This window comes from Caenorhabditis briggsae, assembly GCF_000004555.2.
Source record: "Caenorhabditis briggsae complete genome, chrIV, whole genome shotgun sequence".
In the NCBI taxonomy this organism is placed as follows: Eukaryota; Metazoa; Nematoda; class Chromadorea; order Rhabditida; family Rhabditidae; genus Caenorhabditis; species Caenorhabditis briggsae.
The window spans coordinates 11,498,107-11,516,902 of NC_013487.2; the positions used below are offsets into that span (position 1 = coordinate 11,498,107).

Sequence of the window (18,796 nt, forward strand, 5' to 3'; positions counted from 1 at the left end):
TCGTTTTCAGCAACTCTTTTTGCTTTGAATACATCCGGAAGCGCGCAATAACGGCAAGAATAGCGTTGTTTATCGAGCCAGTTTTGTCACATGCTTTGTCATGCATTATTTTTCTCCTGAACTTTCTTTTCGTATTCCGTTTCTCACACATTCTCATTATACCTATGTGATTTTCAGGTGTTGAATCGGCTTCAATATGGGTTTAACAATCTCATCTCTTTTCAATCGCCTCTTCGGCAAGAAACAGGTTGGTTTTTTAAGGATTTTCAAGAAACACGACGTTTTCTCCAGGTTCGTATTTTGATGGTCGGACTTGATGCTGCCGGAAAAACAACCATCCTCTACAAGCTGAAACTTGGAGAGATCGTCACCACTATTCCAACTATTGGTAAGTTTTCTGAACTTTGATTTCTGCTGCCGTAATCGGTAAAAGATTTATAACAATCACTGGAAAAAACGTGGGGGATTTATCCTTTTGAAAAACGCTTGATTTTTGCGATGAATGTCAAATAGCTTTTTCCAGGTTTCAACGTTGAAACCGTCGAATACAAGAACATCTCCTTCACTGTCTGGGATGTCGGAGGTCAAGACAAGATCCGTCCACTCTGGAGGCATTATTTCCAAAACACTCAAGGACTCATCTTTGTCGTAAGTGATTCGATTTTGTTTGATTTTTAAAGTGTTTTACTGTAGGTCGATTCAAACGACAAGGAACGTATCGAAGAGTCTCGTGAGGAATTGCACAAGATGCTGAATGAAGATGAACTCCGCGACGCTACTCTCCTGGTCTTCGCCAACAAACAAGATCTTCCAAATGCGATGACTGCTGCCGAATTGACCGACAAGCTCGGACTTCACAATCTTCGTTCAAGACAGGTGAGTGGAATTCGAGAATCCGCTTTCAATTTCTTATTATCTCGGCATAAAATCTTTTTTCCGCAAAAGAGCGGATAGAGCGAATTATTTTCGATCTTTTCGGAGATTAATTCTTAGACTGGGAAGAAAAATAGAACGATCCGATCTCTCAATTCATGAGAACTTTTTTCAGTGGTACATCCAAGCTACATGCGCTACTCAAGGACACGGACTCTACGAGGGTCTTGACTGGCTTTCCAACCAATTGTCGAAAACCTAATTGCACAACTTTCTGTCTAAAGTTCCCATCTCCAAAATGTGTAAATCCTTGTCCCCATAAATATTTATCCTAACCAACCACCACTACAATCCACGCAGCCGTTTTAAAACTAAGTGTTTTGTTAAATAGATTTTGATTTTTTGATGGCACTGGGCGCTTCTTTTTTCTGTGTGTTATTGGTACCCCGTTTCTCTTCTCTCCGTTCCCCCAACAATCGGCCCGGGCTTCGTCCTTTTTATGTGATATTTGGCCGTGTTATGGTCAACCTTTTCTGAAACCACCACGGTGTTCTAGTCGGAGAGTAATCGATGGCTGGTCCACCTCATTCTCAACAGTTTAATTTATTTTCTGGGTTTTGATGAATAATATTTTTATAAAAAATTGTCCTGAATGAGTATGTGGTGACTGTTTTTATTTTATTCATTAAACACATCGCTAAGTATAATAAATTTCGAAAAAACTTAAAAGCACGAGAGCGTAAGAATAACATACGATAGCAGAAAATGCAAGAACAATATATGAAGAAAGCAGGTTGACAGGAATTGTGAACTTCAGGATCACCAAAGTGGCTTGCTGGAGAGAATATGGGCCTTTCTGGCTTTGGCCTGATGAGCTCGGTTGCTCAGCGCTCCTTGTGGAGTCATGTCAGCATCGACTGGAGCGGCCATCGCATTTCCCTTGCTTTGATGTCCACTGACAGCGTGTTGAAGCCAACGAGTGTCAGTCATTCCAGTTCCCAACCGACGTGGAGTCATTGGACGACGCCATCCATCTGGTGGTGACTTCTCTGAATTGAAAATTCTATACTTGCAGCTTTGGAAATCAACCGTACCAACTCCATTCTCAGCAGACAACGATTGGAAGAGCTCGTCGAAAACAACAAAGTTGGTATTCTGCCAAACTGGTCGATTCATTCCATATTTCTGGGACATAAAACCGAGAAGAGTGACCGATGGATTGTCAAGAGCCAATTGATAGGGTTCAGCATGCTCCTGTGAGAACATGTAGTCCAGAATTTGCTTTCCAACGCCTTGACGTTGAGTTGAGAAGTGAACATAGAAGTCGAGAAGGCAAAGAACCTGTAGAAGTCACTCCTGATTTGAATTTATTATAACTCACTTCTCCTTCGTACGTTTGCATTTGAGCATCATAAAGGAACAACTTCTTTCTTCCCACTTTGGCAAATCCAAGAAGACGGCTCACTTTTTCTTCCCTAGAATTGATAGTTTCTGAGTTTTGTATTCTAAACGATAATTCTCTCTTACTCATCGTATTTCCATGAGAGATATAAAGTGGAATCAGAATTGATGAGTTTCTCACAAGTTGTCAATGGAGTACGAAGTTGGAGGCAATGGGCCGAGAGTTTGGCGAGACTATCGATCGCATCGTACACTTGAGGATCTCTGAAAACGCAGCCTGACTTTCAAACTTGAGTTCAATTATCTCGGTTCCTGTGAAAGATATCAAAAAGCTGTCAACTTATGAACTGTTTATCATAATATCACAAACATTTTGTAAGTTGACACAACTTTATTATCTTGGACAGGAGCGGAGATGTAAGGGCTCAATCTTGACAGAATTCGGGCCCTTCCATCCCAGGTTTTGAGGTACGTATCTCACTAGGGAAGGTTGTAAATGTGATATGAAAGATGGAATCTATATCATTCGAAAGCTGAGAACAAAAACTTTTAAAAATATACTTTGTTTTTGCTGAAAAACTACCAGATCCGAGAAAATTGACTTTCAAATTTAGCCTTAATTTGAGTATTGGTTCGATTTCCCCTCTCCCGATTTTTAGTGGCAATGTTTAAAATGTTATAACCGCGTTTTTTTTTCAAGATTTTTGACTTCAGTTCAAAGAAACTGAGTCCCTTTTCTCCTTTTTCCTCTTCAGATGATAAGAAGAAACAGAGAGAGGTGGGATAAAGGAGAATGATGAAAGAAATGGAACAGGTTATAAAACGAATCACAAGAATCACCTAGAGATGAGTTTAAAGTTGCTATAGTTGATTTGTGATGATATTATCTCATGATAACCGGGGAGGTAGTATTTTTTACAGAAACACTGAAATAACAACTGAATTCCGGTTATTTTGAATTATTCTCAAGAATAAACCCTTTCAGAATTGATGACTTTACAAGACAGAAAACGAACCAGGAAACTCAAGTTTGTAATAGCATAAAACTTAAGTGGAGCAAATGATTTTATCAACTTTGAGCTGAGTTATCGCTTGTCAATGTTGCTTCATCTCATGAAAATCGCAAGAAACTATGACGAGCAAGAAATCATCATTACCTAGACTTGAGGAATCGCCTTGAAAGTTTCAGTAGCTTTGAATCTTTGAATCAAAAGTAAAGCTTTTTTAAACAATTTTTGGGCTTCCAGGATGCTTTTTTCTAGAGATATGCCCATTTTTAATAGTCCCAGGGTAACCAAGTAATTTCCGGAAACTCACTGTAGCTGCTTGATTCTCATGGGATCCAAACGAACAAGTTGAGGACCGAGAATCGGTCTTAGATCCGCGTTGACTTGCATGATCGAATCGGCGAGAGCAACTGACGGAAGTGGTGGCTCTTCTACGTCTTCCCCCGATCCTTCTTGTCTCCTCCCACTCCATTTTCATGCATTTTTGCCGAGTTCTCTTCCCAAGAATTCTTCCACAGTAACCCTTTTTTTGATAAACCCTATGAATTTTATAGCTGCAAACAACGACGATTCATTTCTGAAACATTCTCGGATATGACACACTTGAGATGTGTCTTCTTTTTTGAGAACAAACTATGCAACATCCGGAAGAGGAACCCATGTTTTCTTGTCTTGAAAAAGAGGAAGGGATCAGAATTCAGATGAAGACTTGTAGACATAAAACGAGATTACAGAATACGCCTTCTTCTTTTCAACCCAATAATCATTGTAAACTACGCATACCTCATCAGCAGCAGCAGCTTCATCACCACCGTCACTTTTACACTTAAAACGACTGATAACACGCTGATTCGTCTTATTCGGTAAGGCAGAAGATGAAGCAAAAGCTGTCTGAACATCTTCTTTTGAGTTTCTCCATTTTCATTAGTTTTTAATCTCTTGAACTTCTTTTTTCGTTTAGAACTCTTGATTTGAGATTTGGCTTTCTTACAGTAAAAGTCATAGAAAGGCTTGTCAAGCTTGAGCTAATTACCTTGGCTCCTATTAGAGACATCGAAAATGTGTCAACTAACAAAACATTTTTGAGATCAAGATAAAAAATTTATCAGTTGACAACTTTTTCATATCTTTGACAAGAACCGAGTAAAATTGGCTCAAATTTAAAAGTAAAGGGGTAGACTTCCAATATCCTTTTTCAATTCAGTAATATTTTCTATCTTCCATTTCTTTTTGTGCGTTATTGAACCCTTTGAATACTTTGAATAAGAGATGCTATAATTTTCAGAGATCATATGCAACGTTTCCTTCCGCTTCCTTTTAGGGAAACCCAACTTTGAGTAAATATATGTTCCTGTGAAAGATATCAAAAAGCGGTCAACTGACAAACTGTTTATCATAATATCAGTAATATTTTGTCACTGCACCACTTTTTCATATCTTTTACAGGAAATGAGATAAATGAGTTCAAAGGTGACGGTTCGGGTTGCAATCTAAAATTTCTGTGGAAATTGTGAAAAATTTTAAAATCTTACACTTCCATTATCCGCCGTGCAAATTCACAAAGTTCCAAATTCGAACAGACCTAAAAAGATGCTGTTCCTATTATCACAGTTTCTGAAAAAATCCACTTTTGTAACCGACAACTTCAAAAAATCAAAATACCGTAAAACCTGTAATAGAAGGGTCCCGATTCAATTTTGAACAATTTATCTCGGTTTCTGTGAAAGATATGAAAAAGTTGTCAACTATCAAAATGTGTATCATAATATCAACAATATTTTATCAGTTGACAAATTTTGATATCTTTCACAGAAACCGAGATAAATTAGCTCAAACTTGACAGCCCCTTCTATTAGAGGTTTCGTGGTATGTCCGGTTGTATCCTCTCTGGATGTCTTGTTTAAATATTTTGACTTCTCCTTTTAAGTGAAATTTCATTCACTCTACTAAAATTGTTCTAAACCTAATTCCATTGCTCAGAAAATGAAGGGTAACGATCAAGAGCTAGAAGATTTGGCACTCCGAATGCGACACCTCGCCGTTTTCTCTTCATCCGTCGCCGTCTTCGTTGCAGTTCTGTCCGTCTTCGCTCTTCCGATTCTGATTTCATCCACACTTCAGGCAGTTGTGAGTAGAATTTCAATTTCAAACTTACTACTTTTGGAAAAAACTCTAGCATCAGTAGATGACAGCTTGGGGCGATGCACTGCGGATGCATTCAAAATGTACAAAGCGATTGACGAAATCGAAATTCAATTGATTCGATCATTCAACAAAACTTCTCAACGAACGAAACGTGGCGGTGGATATGCTTCAGCGTCTTCTTATGGGCAATATTCTGGACAGTATTCTGGACAACAATACGATTCAGTCGGCACTCCAACTTCCAATGGTCAATATCGATTCTTCCCAGAGGTAGTTGATTTGGAAAAAACTCTAATTAAACCGCTGACTTTAAAAGCCCATTTATCTTGGCTTCTGTAAAAGATATAAAAATTTGATCAACTGATAAAATACTCATCATAATATCAAAAATATTTTGTTAGTTGACCACTTTCTGATATCTTTTGCAGAAATAGAGATGGTCTCAACGCTCGGTTTCGCGGTTTACAGTACCTCCTTTATGTTTAGGTTCTCGAAGCAATTCGTGCCAGACGTCCAACACTTCACTCTCTTCAACAGGATTATCATTCAGGAGGAGGAGGTGGATGTGGAGTATCTTCACAGGGATATCAAACGAGACCAACTTTTGTTGGACGTAGGTATTCTAAAATCTTCGAATTCGGAATTTTTTCTTTTCAGCACAAACTGGTTCCATCCTTCGCGATGGTCAGTCTGGATTCAACGGAGGCGGTGGTTGTGTTCCACGATTTGGACCACCTGGACCACCAGGAACTCCAGGACAATCTGGAAGAGATGGATCCGATGGAGAAGCAGGATCCAATGGAGGGCAAGGAAGAGATGGAGTCGCAGATATTGATAGAGAACCATGCCAAGTCTGTGCTCCAGCACCACAAGGATATCCAGGACCACCGGGACCAAGAGGAAGAACTGGAGAGCAAGGAGCACCTGGATTAGATGGAAACACTTTTGATGGAGAGGATGGAGTACCAGGACTTCCAGGGCCACCCGGACCACCAGGACCACCTGGATTGCCAGGATCTATGGGAGAACATGGGCAATATAGAGAGGAAGAGATTGCCGGACCGCCAGGACCACCAGGAGTTAAAGGGCCACAAGGAGGTGTTGGATCGAGAGGAGCGGAAGGAAATCCAGGACCAAAGGGACCACCAGGACAACAGGGAAACCCGGGAGCGTAAGATTTTTTACTTTTTATTTCAGAATTTCAACACACTCTCAATTTTATGTTTTAGACCAGGAGTAGGAGGACGGCCAGGACTTCAAGGAAGACCTGGAAATCCAGGAGCGCCAGGATCTCCAGCATCCTGCGATCATTGTGCACCACCGGTCCTCGAACCAGGATATCAAGTGGATGTGAAAAAGACTCTCAAACGTTCATCTCCATGATTGACACTGCCTCTTTTTGTTACTTGATCTCTCTCTATCTGTATATACAAGCCATTGTTCAAACTAGTGTGTCTTATAGTTAAAGTGAAATAAATTTATATTCGTGATGTGTTTTTGAACACAAAACACCACAGTTGCAAAGTTAAAACAAAAAAGGGCAAAAACGAATACACGAGATTCTAATAGTCAGGGAAGGTGTGGGGAAAATAAAGGAACAAACTCATCATTAAAACAACCCGTTTTAGAATAGGCCAGAAAAACAATTTAAGTGTTCGAAAGGGATTTTTAAGTTTGATAGTTTCGGTTCTTGAAAGTCACCGGTAGAAAAATAAGATGAGAAAGGGGGAAGGGGGTGGAAAATAACTCTGAATGGTACAGAAAAAATATGGAACAAAAACTAAAAACACAAGGGAAGAAAGGCAAGATTTTGAAACAACATTGACAATGAGACAAGAAGAAAACAAGTCACAGATCTATGTACATCTAGAAAAAAAGAGAGTAATGTGTGAAGAAAAAGTAGAAAGTGGCTAGCTAGACGAAACTGGAGAATCCGGCTGTCAAATTTGGAGTAGCTGGGATGTTGGCCCAAGGACCTTCACTTGTACTGTCTGTAGTGGAAGATCTTCCAGCTGCACTACTTGGTTGTTGATTGGTGAGAATTGGTGCTGAAATTAATTAATTTATTTAAATCTTGTACTGTACAATCCCCTATTGATTTTGAATCTCTACTTACCTCTGACCATATCAGTGTCTCGAACTTTCCTCCATGTGTCTCGATATTGATCAGTCGATCCATAATGTCTTGCTATGTCATCAGCTCCATCAGTCATCGTTCGGTCTCCTCGGATAACGGTGTCATCATCCACATCATCTTCTTCATCAAATGAATCATACGGTTCTTGTTGTTGCTGTGGGCTTCCTTGTGGCTGTGAACCTCCTGATGACGATGGAATGTGCCCTCGATACTCCACACGACCGTATTCCGATCTAGTTCCATAAAGATCCGACCGAGTCGGCATATACTCATTCCGTTCATTATCGGAACCCCGAGCTGACGATGAGACGACATATGCGGTATTCTGACTTCTGATATCTCTTCCGACAAGAGCACTGAGCTTCTGCATCGCTTCCAAGCTGGCATGTGGTGGTCCGCTGTTAGGAAGTGGTGGAATGACATCAGTTGCCAAACCATACATATTCATAACACCACCATTGTTTCGCCCATCTCCCAGAACACTTCCGTACGCAGGAGGCTCCCTCGATTGATCAGAAAGCCAAGATTGAGTCGTTCCAGGACGAGTTGGAAGTTCACGACTTCTCGTCATGTTGGCAGCTGATGTTCCTTTCAGTTGGAATGATGCAAAGTTTCCATCAGCCAACTGAAGACTGTCAATCGAGCGGGATCGTTTTTCTCTTCGATATTTGGCAGAGCTACCAGTCACACAAAGAATCGCGATAATGATTACAATCAATACGAATGCAGCCATAGCAACAAGAGCCATGAACCACCAAGTCGTGTAGAATGGATCATCAGGAATGGATTCAGGAACAAACAGTTGCTCAGTCTCAGGACTTGCTCTTCCAATACCTGAAAATAACTAATTATTCAATTACTTCATTGGAGATACTTACCTCTAACGTTCCTAGTGAACACCCGGAAGACATAGAAACTAGATGGTTGAAGCTCTCTGTAGGATACTTGTTCTTTCTCACTCTTTCCATCAGTTGGTCTCAATGTAATCCATTCTCCAATCGGGTGAGTTGGTCTGTTCGAGTTGGAAGAAGCCGATGTCTGAGCTGCACTCTTCGCTCCTCTGATTTCGTTCCTTCGTGGTCGTTGTGAAACATATCCATTTTCAGTTTCTTCGGCCACTGACACTCGCTTAGCTTGAAGAAGATGTCCAACAATTTCATCCGAATTCGCCACATCGTTCCAACTCAAAGTTACATAACTTTGACCAGATGTGATTTGAGGTTTGCTTGGAGGCAATGGTCCATCTTTGCTTGGTCCAATCGTCACGTTTGCTGATCTCAGTTCTCCTTTACCAGCCGACGTCTCTGCCCAAACACTGAAGAAGTAGGTGACGCCTTCAGCCAACCCATGGGAATCGAAGTAGTTTCGCGATGTCCGTTGTTGGTCTTCATTTTTGAACTCTTCCTGCATTCGATATCCCTTATAATTGACAATGTATCCGATGACCATTCCGTTAGGTTGAGCTGGCTCATCCCAAGACACTTTGACAGAGTCCATAAGAACATCACTGAATCTGAGAACTCCAACTGGTCCTGGTTTGTCTTCCAACGTCTTCTCACGAACTTGACTCATCTTTCCTTCGCCGGCACGGTTGTAGGGGGAAACGGAGATTTGGTACTCGGCGAATTTGCGTAAATCACTGAGAATACATTCGTTTGTATCGACAATCATCACTTCTTCTTCACTACTGACAGAGGAAAGAACAGATGCAACTGGGACGTATCGAACTTTGAATGAAGTGACCGTTTCGCTGTCTTCTTTCGGCCAAGCGTCCCATTTTACACGAATCGATGAGGATGACAGTGGCTCGGTGATGATATTTGTCAGATTTCGTTTTGGAATTGAGTAGCCAACGTAGACAAAGACTGGCGCGGAGAATGGTCCTTCACCTTCAGAATTGAACAATCGCATACGAATGATGTAGTGCCGGAAAGTGCTGAGCTTTGCCAAAACCTTTTCTTCTCTATCCTCGTGTGGATCATGTACAGCTATCTCTTCCATTTGCCACGTTTCGTTCGACGGATACTCGCGGTAATGAATCCGATATCCGATGGCGTCACTGTTCCATGTGGATTTATGAGGAACTACCCATTCCAATTGCACACTGTTTCGTTCGTATGGAGTTGCTTTCAGTGATATTGGTTGCGCAAATGGAGCGGACGGAAGAGTTCTCATCCATTCAGATTCCGGTGACCACGAAGATTCGAGGAAGTCACCGATAAATCGGATTCGGAAACGGAACATTGAATTTGGAGACAAGTGTTTGATGACAGCACGTCGTTTGGAGTACTCGAATTTCTTTTCCAAAGTCAACCATTCGTCTTCGTTGGTTTTCTGATAGGACACTTGAACAGCTCGAACAGGACTCTCCGCGTCTTCAGTCAGTTTTCTTGGAAGCGATTCGTCCCATCGAATCGTGATTTCAGTCGCCAAGTGTTGGGATGTTGTGTCTCGAACTGGTGCAGGAGCATTCCGCACGGGCAATCTGACAGACGATGTCATCACTTCTGCCACAGCTTCTTCACTCTCTCCTTTACTATTTTTCGCTTTTATTGCAAACGTGTATTGAGTGTTCGGGCTCAAACTCATCGCGGAGAACATCAGCAAATTTCCAGCAACTTGAGCATCAATAGCCATTGATCTGGGTTCATGAGACTTCCAATACGAGATGACGTAGTTCTGAAAAACGTAATTATTGTAAATTGGATTTTTAAATTCAAAAATACCGTAATCTTTCCGTTTGGTGATCCTGGCGGCAGCCATTTCATTCGCACATCCTGCTCACTGATTTGAGAACATTGGAATGATTCAGGAGGTGCCGGGACGTCTTCCAATGTTTCGAATGAGAGGGGAGTGGAATTCTCCGGACCATTTCCAACAATTGTGTACGCAGACATGTATACGTAGTAACTAGTGAATGGGCGGAGATTCGACACTTTTGTCATCAGTGTTGATTGCCCAGGAACGTCGATTTCTCTTGTTTCGTCTGCCATCAGAGATTCTCTCTCTGGCACAACACGTAGTTTGTACCCAATCACATCTCCATTTGTGGATAACTCAGCAACTGGATCCCACTTGACAATAGCAGATTTCGATCCTTCGGCAGTCACAACAATATTTCTGGGTGATCCTGATGGAACACTTTCGTATGTTCTCGCCTTGACTGCATCTGTCGGAAGACTTCTTCCAAACACATTTTCGGAGAAAACGTTCACTTCGTATGTGGTAAAAGGGCGAAGATCAGTGACTGTATGCTCACTGGACCGTAGTGCAGGTGTACGAACTTCTTTCTGAAATGAATGATTAATTTATAAGGGTTAGGATTGAATTGTGACTTACCCAATTATCTTCATCTACTTCTCTGTATACAATCAAATATCCTTTGGGCTGTCCGTTCCAATGGGTTGCAAGAAGAGGCGTCCAGGACACTGATATAGAAGTTGCAGACACTGGTTCTGTGAAAAGTCGTTGGCTTGGAGTCTCCGGATTCGTTTGTAGCGTTTCAAAAGTTCTTGATGGTTCCGATGGCGCACCACGTCCTTTTACGTTTTCAGCAATCAACCTTAGCTGATACTGAGTGAATGGTCGGAGACCAGTGACAATAATTGAGCGAGCCTTCGGAGAGCTAACATTGAAAATATGAGCGAAAACACTGGAATCTGCCATTTTTCCTTCAACAATCCATTGACGAATAGCCGTGTGACCATCGAAACCAGGAGTAAAATGAAGTTGAACCGTCGTTGCAGAAATATCTCCAATGGAAAGCATCGATGGTCTTCCTGGCAGCTCAGGTGGCACTCCACTTTCAAACTTCGTCTCTTCTACTGGTCCATCTCCTTTTTTCGTTGAAGCCATTACATCGACTCCATAGCGAGTCGATGGTTGCAATCCATCTATAGTGATGTTTGTAGTTGATCCATCCACTTCATGCTTCGTCTTCACATCGGGAGAACTAGATGCCCAATGACGAATCGTGTATTTAGTAACGATTCCATTCTCCTTCATTGGTGGATTCCATGTTAGAACAGCACCATTATACATTACTTCAGCAATACTCAACTCATCTACAGCTTCTGGAGTGTCTTCTTCTGTCACTACTCGTAGAATATTACTTTTTGGACCATCTCCAGGAGTCGTGAAGCAGAGAACAGTTAGGTTGTAGTGGCCAAACTTTTCCAATTCGTTGACAACAGTACTAAGTTGGCGTCGATCAGGATCAAGAATCACTTGTTTGTAAAGCTCTCCTTTTTCAGGTTCTCCTTTCCAGAACTGTACTTTGTAACCTAGATTTACTCCAGGAATCCGCTGTTGTTCTGGAGCTGTGAACTCCAATGAGACTGCCGTTGAGTTGAGTACTTTCACACGGACATTCTTTGGAGCTTGTGTTGGTCTTCCTTCCGCAGTTGTCACTTCAATACTCTCACTGAAAACTCCGAGTCCTCTTTTATTGTAAGCCGCTACTTGGATCTCATATTCTCTCCATGTTATCAGTTCATCAACCAATGTGTTACGTGCATCCTTTGTAGTCAGATTCTTCTCGTTCCAAGTCAGAGAACTGTATCCAGCTAATCTATACCGCACCACATAGCCGAGAAAATCTCCACTATCCTGTTCCTCTTTCGGTTGTTGCCATTGAACCATAACACTATGAGGAGATCTGGCAGATGCAGCAACGTTTCTTGGTGCAGCTGATGGTGGTTGCTGTGGCATGGTAACACTGGAAGATGGTAGCGATGGTTTTCCAGGACCGTGTTTATTGGAAGCCACTACTCGGAACTCTGCAGTTGAGGAAGGTCTTAAATCCTCAATGTCAGCCCAGCAGCATGGTTTTCCGTCATCTTTTGGAATATTGTCGATGGCAGTTGTCCAATCACTCCAAAGTCCCGTTGGTCCCATAGTTCGAATCTCAATAGCATGCTTGATAATTGGCTCATTTCCATCGAATCCCTCATTCCACCGAACACGAACTTTTGCTGGCATCGTTTCATTATGGAGTTCTGCGCGGACACGTTCAGGCATCGCAGGCTTCTCTGCAATAAAAATTATATTTCATTGAAGTCCAAAATCTAATTCTTACCAATAATTTGAAGCATGGCACTAGCGTTCTCCTCTCTCCCATCGACTGTCACACGACATCTGTATTCTCCAGTATTGTCAGGTCCAACTTGTCGAATAATCAGACTTCCTTTTCGATTTCTAGAAATTCTGAGCCCCGAATTTCCGTTGACAGGCAGTAAGGCGTCATTCAAATACCACTCCACTGTTGCTTTTCTAGCATATTCTTTAGCTACTTCACACGAAAATTCAACGTTGGTACCGATTAGACTTTTTTGATCAGCTGGTCCGTATTCTATCAACGAGTCACCGTTCACTTGAACATTAGCTGATGCTTTAACATCAGTTCCACTAATTTCGCATGTGTATTCTCCTTCATCAGATTTTCGTATATCGTGTATTGTAAGATCTCCATTTGAAAAATCGTACTTCACACTGTCCGTTTGAATTCCGTTTCCATTCAGAAACCAGACAATATGTGGTGGGGGACTTCCAGCAGCAGCACATTCTAAAGTGATCTTATCAGTTCCAGAAGCAGCAGTTAGATCCTTTGGAGTTTTGGTCAATCGTTGAGAAGATTCAATATCCGAAGTGAATGGGAAGAGTTGTTCCTGACTTTTAGAGCTATCGAAAAACTTGAGCTTCCGTGGCGGAGGTGTCTCCATACTAATCTCTTCCTCCAGAGACCGTCCATCTTCTGACATTCCCATCACCATCGTGTCATTGTTGATATCACCTTCTTTGACCCATACACTACTCATATCAGCTCCAGCTTCGTTGACGGCTTCACATTGGTACAATCCAAAATCCTCTTGTCGAATACGATCAATTGTTAATTTCCCTCGTTGTGTATTCATCTAGAAAATCATGGTTTAGATTAGGTCTCAATCTTTATTTGCGCATTTTAAGTTGATAACTGCATAGTTTCCATCATTCTTCCCATTCCGTCTAAAGTGTTCATTCTCTCAAAATAAACGTTCAAGAGGGGGTAATTTTAAATTCAGGATTCAGCAGTCGAAGTGCTGTCACAATCTGGTGCAGTTCCTCTTTTTCTTCTTCGTTGTATAATTAAAACATATGGTCTCATCAAGTGCTTGTTTGTCTCCTCCTGCTTCCCCTCCTTTAACTTCTCCACCACAACAAAAAATGTGTCATCTCTCTTCCCTACGCTTTCATAATCTCGATACTCCATCTGACCTTGTCCCCGTGAATTCCGAATTCCGGAAACGGGCTTCGAGTACGTAATCCAGCACAATTAGTACTGCGAGGAAGACGTTAAAGAGGAGAGCGATGATGATTTTCGGCAAAGGTGATGATTTTCGGCAAAGGCAAGCAGAGAGAAAACGACAAGTAGATAATTAGATGGGTACGCATCGATCGTTGCTATGAAAAACGTCTTCAGTGACCACGAGACAAGAATCAAAATAAAAACCATCGTCACCACGTCATAACACTGTGTTAATCTTCTTAGATTTGTTAGTAGGGGGACTAGGTTCTAATCCTCAAACACTCATAAAATATGTACCATCTACTCCAATATTACGCAATTTTGGTACAATAGAAATCAGAAGAGCAGCATTAAAAAATCTCAAGTATCTCTACCCCACTGAGCTAGATAATACTAACCATTAATCCGTTCCTGTACCACTTGATATCCATTGAACTCTTCTTCTTCACACCACACTTTAGGGTGAGACTGGATCCAACTTTCTTATGAATCTCATTTGGCAAATCTTTGAGAACTGGACGACTGATGAATGTCAGATAGGCCGAATTCTGATCCGATGTTCTTCCCATCGCTGCGTCTGCTCGACACTCAAGTTTGTGCTCTCCACGTGTGAATCCAGATGGGTTTGAGATGATAAGCCGCCGATTGTTCATCGTCGTTTTGATTCCAACTTCAGATCCAGTAATTGGTTGACCATTCAAAAACCATCTGATTCGAACGTCATCTTTGGCTTCGAACGATGTCACACAATCGAACTTTTCATCATGTGGCATAGAAGATTCGACGATGGTTCGTTCCGGTGAAAAATAGATGATGGAGAGGGTGTTTTGGAGAGATGGTCTGAAAATTGTTGACGATTAGGCAACTTTATGATATTTCATATTTTTTTAAAAACTGAAAAAGGCACATTGACTATCAAAATGAAACAAGAAGAGAGAAATTTGTCTTGGTGCTAGGCGATCGTAAAATCATTGTTTACTACTGTTAGGCAAGTGCAATTTTCGTGCTAGCAGTAGTAAAATTAATAATTGCTACTGTTTAGTAGTAACAAGTTTTATAGTGTGATTTTCATAAAATTTTACCTACTGATTTTTCTAATTTTTTAGTTTCTGGGACTGGGGCAGACACTTATTTTCAAGCAAAAAACCTACGCCATGCCATTATCCTTGACGATGTATTCCTTGGAAACAATTTCTTTGAGATCATCACTGCTAGCCATCAGTTTATACGTTCCAAAATCATCTCGTTTCACACTGGTCACCACGAGATCCCCATTCGCTGTCACAAAGTGCGTTGCGTCCGGAGTGACCTAAACAACAGTTCAAATAAAAACAGAGGTACTTGAGTGAGAGCTTACAAGAGGTATACCCTACACAACTTTTCACGAAGTTTTAAAAATAGTTTTTTTTCAAAGTTTCACCTGATTTGAATCGTCTTTGATCCAAGAATACGATATATCGAGGTTTCGTGAAGACAGAAGACGTGGTGTTCGGAGAACAAAGTGTCGGCCAATTCCTGCCAGAACATCATATTGAGCAGATTCATCTGATGCATCGAAATCATCCAAATCTGCAAATCGAGAACATATGGCAAATTTATTATGCAAATCTTCCCCCGTTCTTCTGTTGACCTGGTCAACTTGACCACCTGTGTGATCCATACTTTTTTGCATCTTGTTTCTTTTGCACCTTTTCCCTCTCATTCTCAAACCGGCTCGCGGGCGCATTTCCAATAGTTTGCTCAATTCGAACATGAGAAGCTGATTATATGGGGGAGGACAGTGCGATCCCTCTCTCGCTTACAAACAAATTGTGCCGCGCCGCAAGACCACCGCCTGCCTTCACTATTCACAAACTGTCATCATAAACACTTTTCTGGAGCACAAGAGAGTGCCGAAACCCATCTTCACAGAGAGGTGTGTAGTGGTGAGAGCATGTTCTCGTAAAGTGGGGTTGCGCGGCGGCGGCGAATAGAAAAGATTGTGAGCATAATTATATGAGAGTTGTCATAAGATAGCGCCTCATAAATCTTGTGAACACATCTGCCAAGACTCTCAATGATGCCCCAGAATGCCTTCATTACTGAGGAATATGAGATAACGTTGTAGTGTAATAAGAAGCTGTTAGTAACTTTTTTAACACAACACCTGTTACTGGAGTAATAAACTACCAGATGTATTATGCTAGTATGCAAAATCGGAGCTGTGAAAGAGAAAATCTGGTGGCCGTGCCCGACGGTCCCACAGCAACAACTACCGTAACCTCGAATTATTTCAATTTTCAGGATTTTCTCGCTTAATGCTTTTTGTCGGTTTTTCGTCGCAAAATCATTTTTGGTAATGAAAAAACAGACTGAAAACGCACGAAAATCAGGATAATAAATCTGGAAAATGAAAATATTTTTAGGTTACTGTAGTTGTCGTTCTGAGACCTTCAGTTTTTTTTTTGCTCAAGCATAATAGTTCTCGATCAGTTTTTCTTTATTATTTTCCCCTCACTTTTTGCGCCCAATAAGTCCTTTATTATGTATTTGTGTTGATCGAGCAAACATATATGTATTCTAGGTGTTTGGGAAACATATAGAAAGACCCTGGTCACTTTCTTTCTTCTCTACCTATGTATATTCGAAACCTGACACCTCGACAACACCACCAAAATTGGTCATTTTCCGGCTTTTTCTTAGTTGTAAGCTCACTAGTTTTTGCAACACAAATCTTATGACGCATATTGTAGCAGTAGCCATATATATGGTCACTTCTAACTAACAGGATGATCTTTACGACTGGGGAGAAAAAAGCATTACTAATCAAGAAGATGCGTAAAAGGAGAACGCTTTCTTTTCAAATCAGGTCAAATGAGTCAGAAAAAGGGAAAGGAAAAGGCGGAAATCATCTAAAAACTTACACTTGGATCGAACCACAGAAGGTGGGGAAATGGCGGCGCCAACTGTGTTCCTCGCCACGCATCGGTACTTTTGGTTGTCGTTCGTTCGGGAAACCGTGACTTGGGCGAATCTAGAAGCGGCAATCAAATCGCCAGACGCATCACCGACTCGCCATTCGTATTGCTCGGCGAGCTCAGCGTCGTCGCATTTTAATCGGACGATTTCGCCTTCAACGGCGACTTTCTGTTCCACTGGACCAGTATTTTGGAAGATTGGAGGTTTTCCGAGGACCAGCTGTGTTGATACCACGGACCATAGTACCGTAGTAGTACAGAAGAGAAGAAAAATGCGATAATTCATCGTTCCTCCATGTGGACGCCTTCTTGGTTTTTCAGTCGCCTCTTCCGCGTTTGACGACACGTTGATCTATAAAAATCAATTGTTGTAAGACTTCAGATTTTTAAATCGAGAAAAGCTATACGAACGGATGTAAAAAAGTACTATATAATCAGAAATAAATCGGGCCGAGAGACATACTAAATTGGCGCCTTTTTCCCTATTAAGAAGACTCGTGGTGGCGATGAAGGAGAGGGAGAAAGGAATAGCAAAAAAACAGAAGAAACATACAGACCAAAAGTTGGTTGGGGAAAAAGGACGATTCCACTTCTCACTTTTTTATCCCCCTTCTCTTATATGTATATCGTATAATATATATGGCTTCTGTGCCCAATTACATATTGGATGCTAATAGATTGAAAAGAGGAATTGGGGATTGCTATATGATACGGAAATACAAGGAGAGAACTGAACGGTTTGGATATCTAGTATCCAGAAACGGAAATCCTATTTTTTTCGAATCAGCTAGTACATTTGTACAGATAAGAGAAAGTATGACTCACGAGAGTAAAAGAGGCAGAGTGAAAAAAGAAGTGGGCGGAGCCTTGAGAGGGGGAGGGAGAAGACCATGTGGTAGCAACGTTCAAGTGTGGCAAACGAGGATCATGAAGGGGACAAATTAATGTATTCAAATGAGAGCTCTAATGGGGGAGTAAGAGGTCACAGGTATGGAAAAAATGGAATCAGATATTAGGAGGAATGGTTTGAAAATTGAGAGGAGACTAAGAAATTGGAGGAGAAAGAGAGGGAGAAAGAATGTGAGAGGGAGTGTTGAAATGCACACCGGCGCCCCGATAACACAATCCATTGTTTACCATTTTGGAGGAAGAAGGCGGTAGAATCGGAAAGAGAGAAAAGGAAAATGGTTTGATGAGGAGAATAGACACTGATATCGAATAGAATAAGCAAGAAAAGAACGACTGAAACAAAAGTGAATAAACGTCTTTTCAGTATAAAGATTGAACTTTTATGAAATAAAATCGTTTAGGTGTCTTGAACCGACTGTAGCAAATATGAGAAACAGGTAAACTAGGAAGAAGAACAGACGTTAATGATTCGTAAAGAACACCACAAAGACAGACAGAATAGAGAATCTGAAGTGGTTAACAAGACGGTTTTGGAAGCTTTCAAATTTTTATAGGGATGTTCGGATTGGCCTTCTCAAATTTTCCGGAACGTAGAATATTCAGATTTTGATATTCGAAATTTTTGGAATTCAGGATTCCGTTCCGAGCATCCCTGAATTAATATTTGGAATTCAGAGGCTTTTTTTCTTGAAAAAATGAGTGCAATACGATAAAAATGAAACGGTAATGACGTAGAATGTGAGGCAATACAGAATGCGTCAGAGGTGTGAAAACCGAGCACTAATATTGCGAATGGTTCACTCTCCAAACGCTCATTTCCGTCTTTAGGTATCGAGAGTGCCTAGAGGAAGAGAATAAACCTTTCTGGTGTTCAATCGAAACGAGATATAAAGACAAAAACGGATAGGGCGGGGAGGTAGTAGGCGGGGGAACATCAAAGAGTTTGGCAATTATGATTGCGTCGCTATTTTCCGTTTTTTTATTACCCTTTTTTCTAAACATGAGAAAAGGAATGGTCCGTCATGGTAACTTTACTATTACTATTATATGCTAGATTTTCTCCAACTTGGATTATTGGAGAAAA

The 18,796-nt window shown here is 41.2% G+C and overlaps 4 protein-coding genes across 4 annotated transcripts; 2 read left to right on the plus strand and 2 right to left on the minus strand.

Annotated features, from left to right (window-relative positions):
• Positions 1 to 196: 196 nt before the first annotated feature.
• On the plus strand, positions 197 to 1,135 carry Cbr-arf-3 (the record flags this gene model as incomplete). Its single annotated transcript, XM_002634328.1, has 5 exons — positions 197 to 247; positions 292 to 388; positions 524 to 648; positions 694 to 876; positions 1,049 to 1,135. The coding sequence occupies 5 exons, from the start codon at positions 197 to 199 to the stop codon at positions 1,133 to 1,135; spliced, it is 543 nt and encodes a 180-aa protein (XP_002634374.1).
• Positions 1,136 to 1,692: 557 nt separating this feature from the next.
• On the minus strand, positions 1,693 to 3,671 carry Cbr-mec-17 (the record flags this gene model as incomplete). The annotated part of the gene is made up of 4 exons (XM_045235934.1): positions 1,693 to 2,214; positions 2,255 to 2,348; positions 2,401 to 2,538; positions 3,592 to 3,671. The coding sequence occupies 4 exons, from the start codon at positions 3,669 to 3,671 to the stop codon at positions 1,693 to 1,695; spliced, it is 834 nt and encodes a 277-aa protein (XP_045096260.1).
• A 1,593-nt stretch (positions 3,672 to 5,264) lies between these two features.
• Cbr-col-115 lies at positions 5,265 to 6,809 on the plus strand (the record flags this gene model as incomplete). Its single annotated transcript, XM_045235935.1, has 4 exons — positions 5,265 to 5,696; positions 5,913 to 6,039; positions 6,084 to 6,597; positions 6,656 to 6,809. The coding sequence occupies 4 exons, from the start codon at positions 5,265 to 5,267 to the stop codon at positions 6,807 to 6,809; spliced, it is 1,227 nt and encodes a 408-aa protein (XP_045096261.1).
• Positions 6,810 to 7,340: 531 nt separating this feature from the next.
• Positions 7,341 to 17,089, minus strand: Cbr-rig-4 (the record flags this gene model as incomplete). The annotated part of the gene is made up of 10 exons (XM_002634325.1): positions 7,341 to 7,474; positions 7,543 to 8,397; positions 8,442 to 10,242; positions 10,290 to 10,853; positions 10,903 to 12,593; positions 12,641 to 13,475; positions 14,245 to 14,686; positions 14,998 to 15,155; positions 15,267 to 15,415; positions 16,750 to 17,089. The coding sequence occupies 10 exons, from the start codon at positions 17,087 to 17,089 to the stop codon at positions 7,341 to 7,343; spliced, it is 6,969 nt and encodes a 2,322-aa protein (XP_002634371.1).
• Positions 17,090 to 18,796: the final 1,707 nt, after the last annotated feature.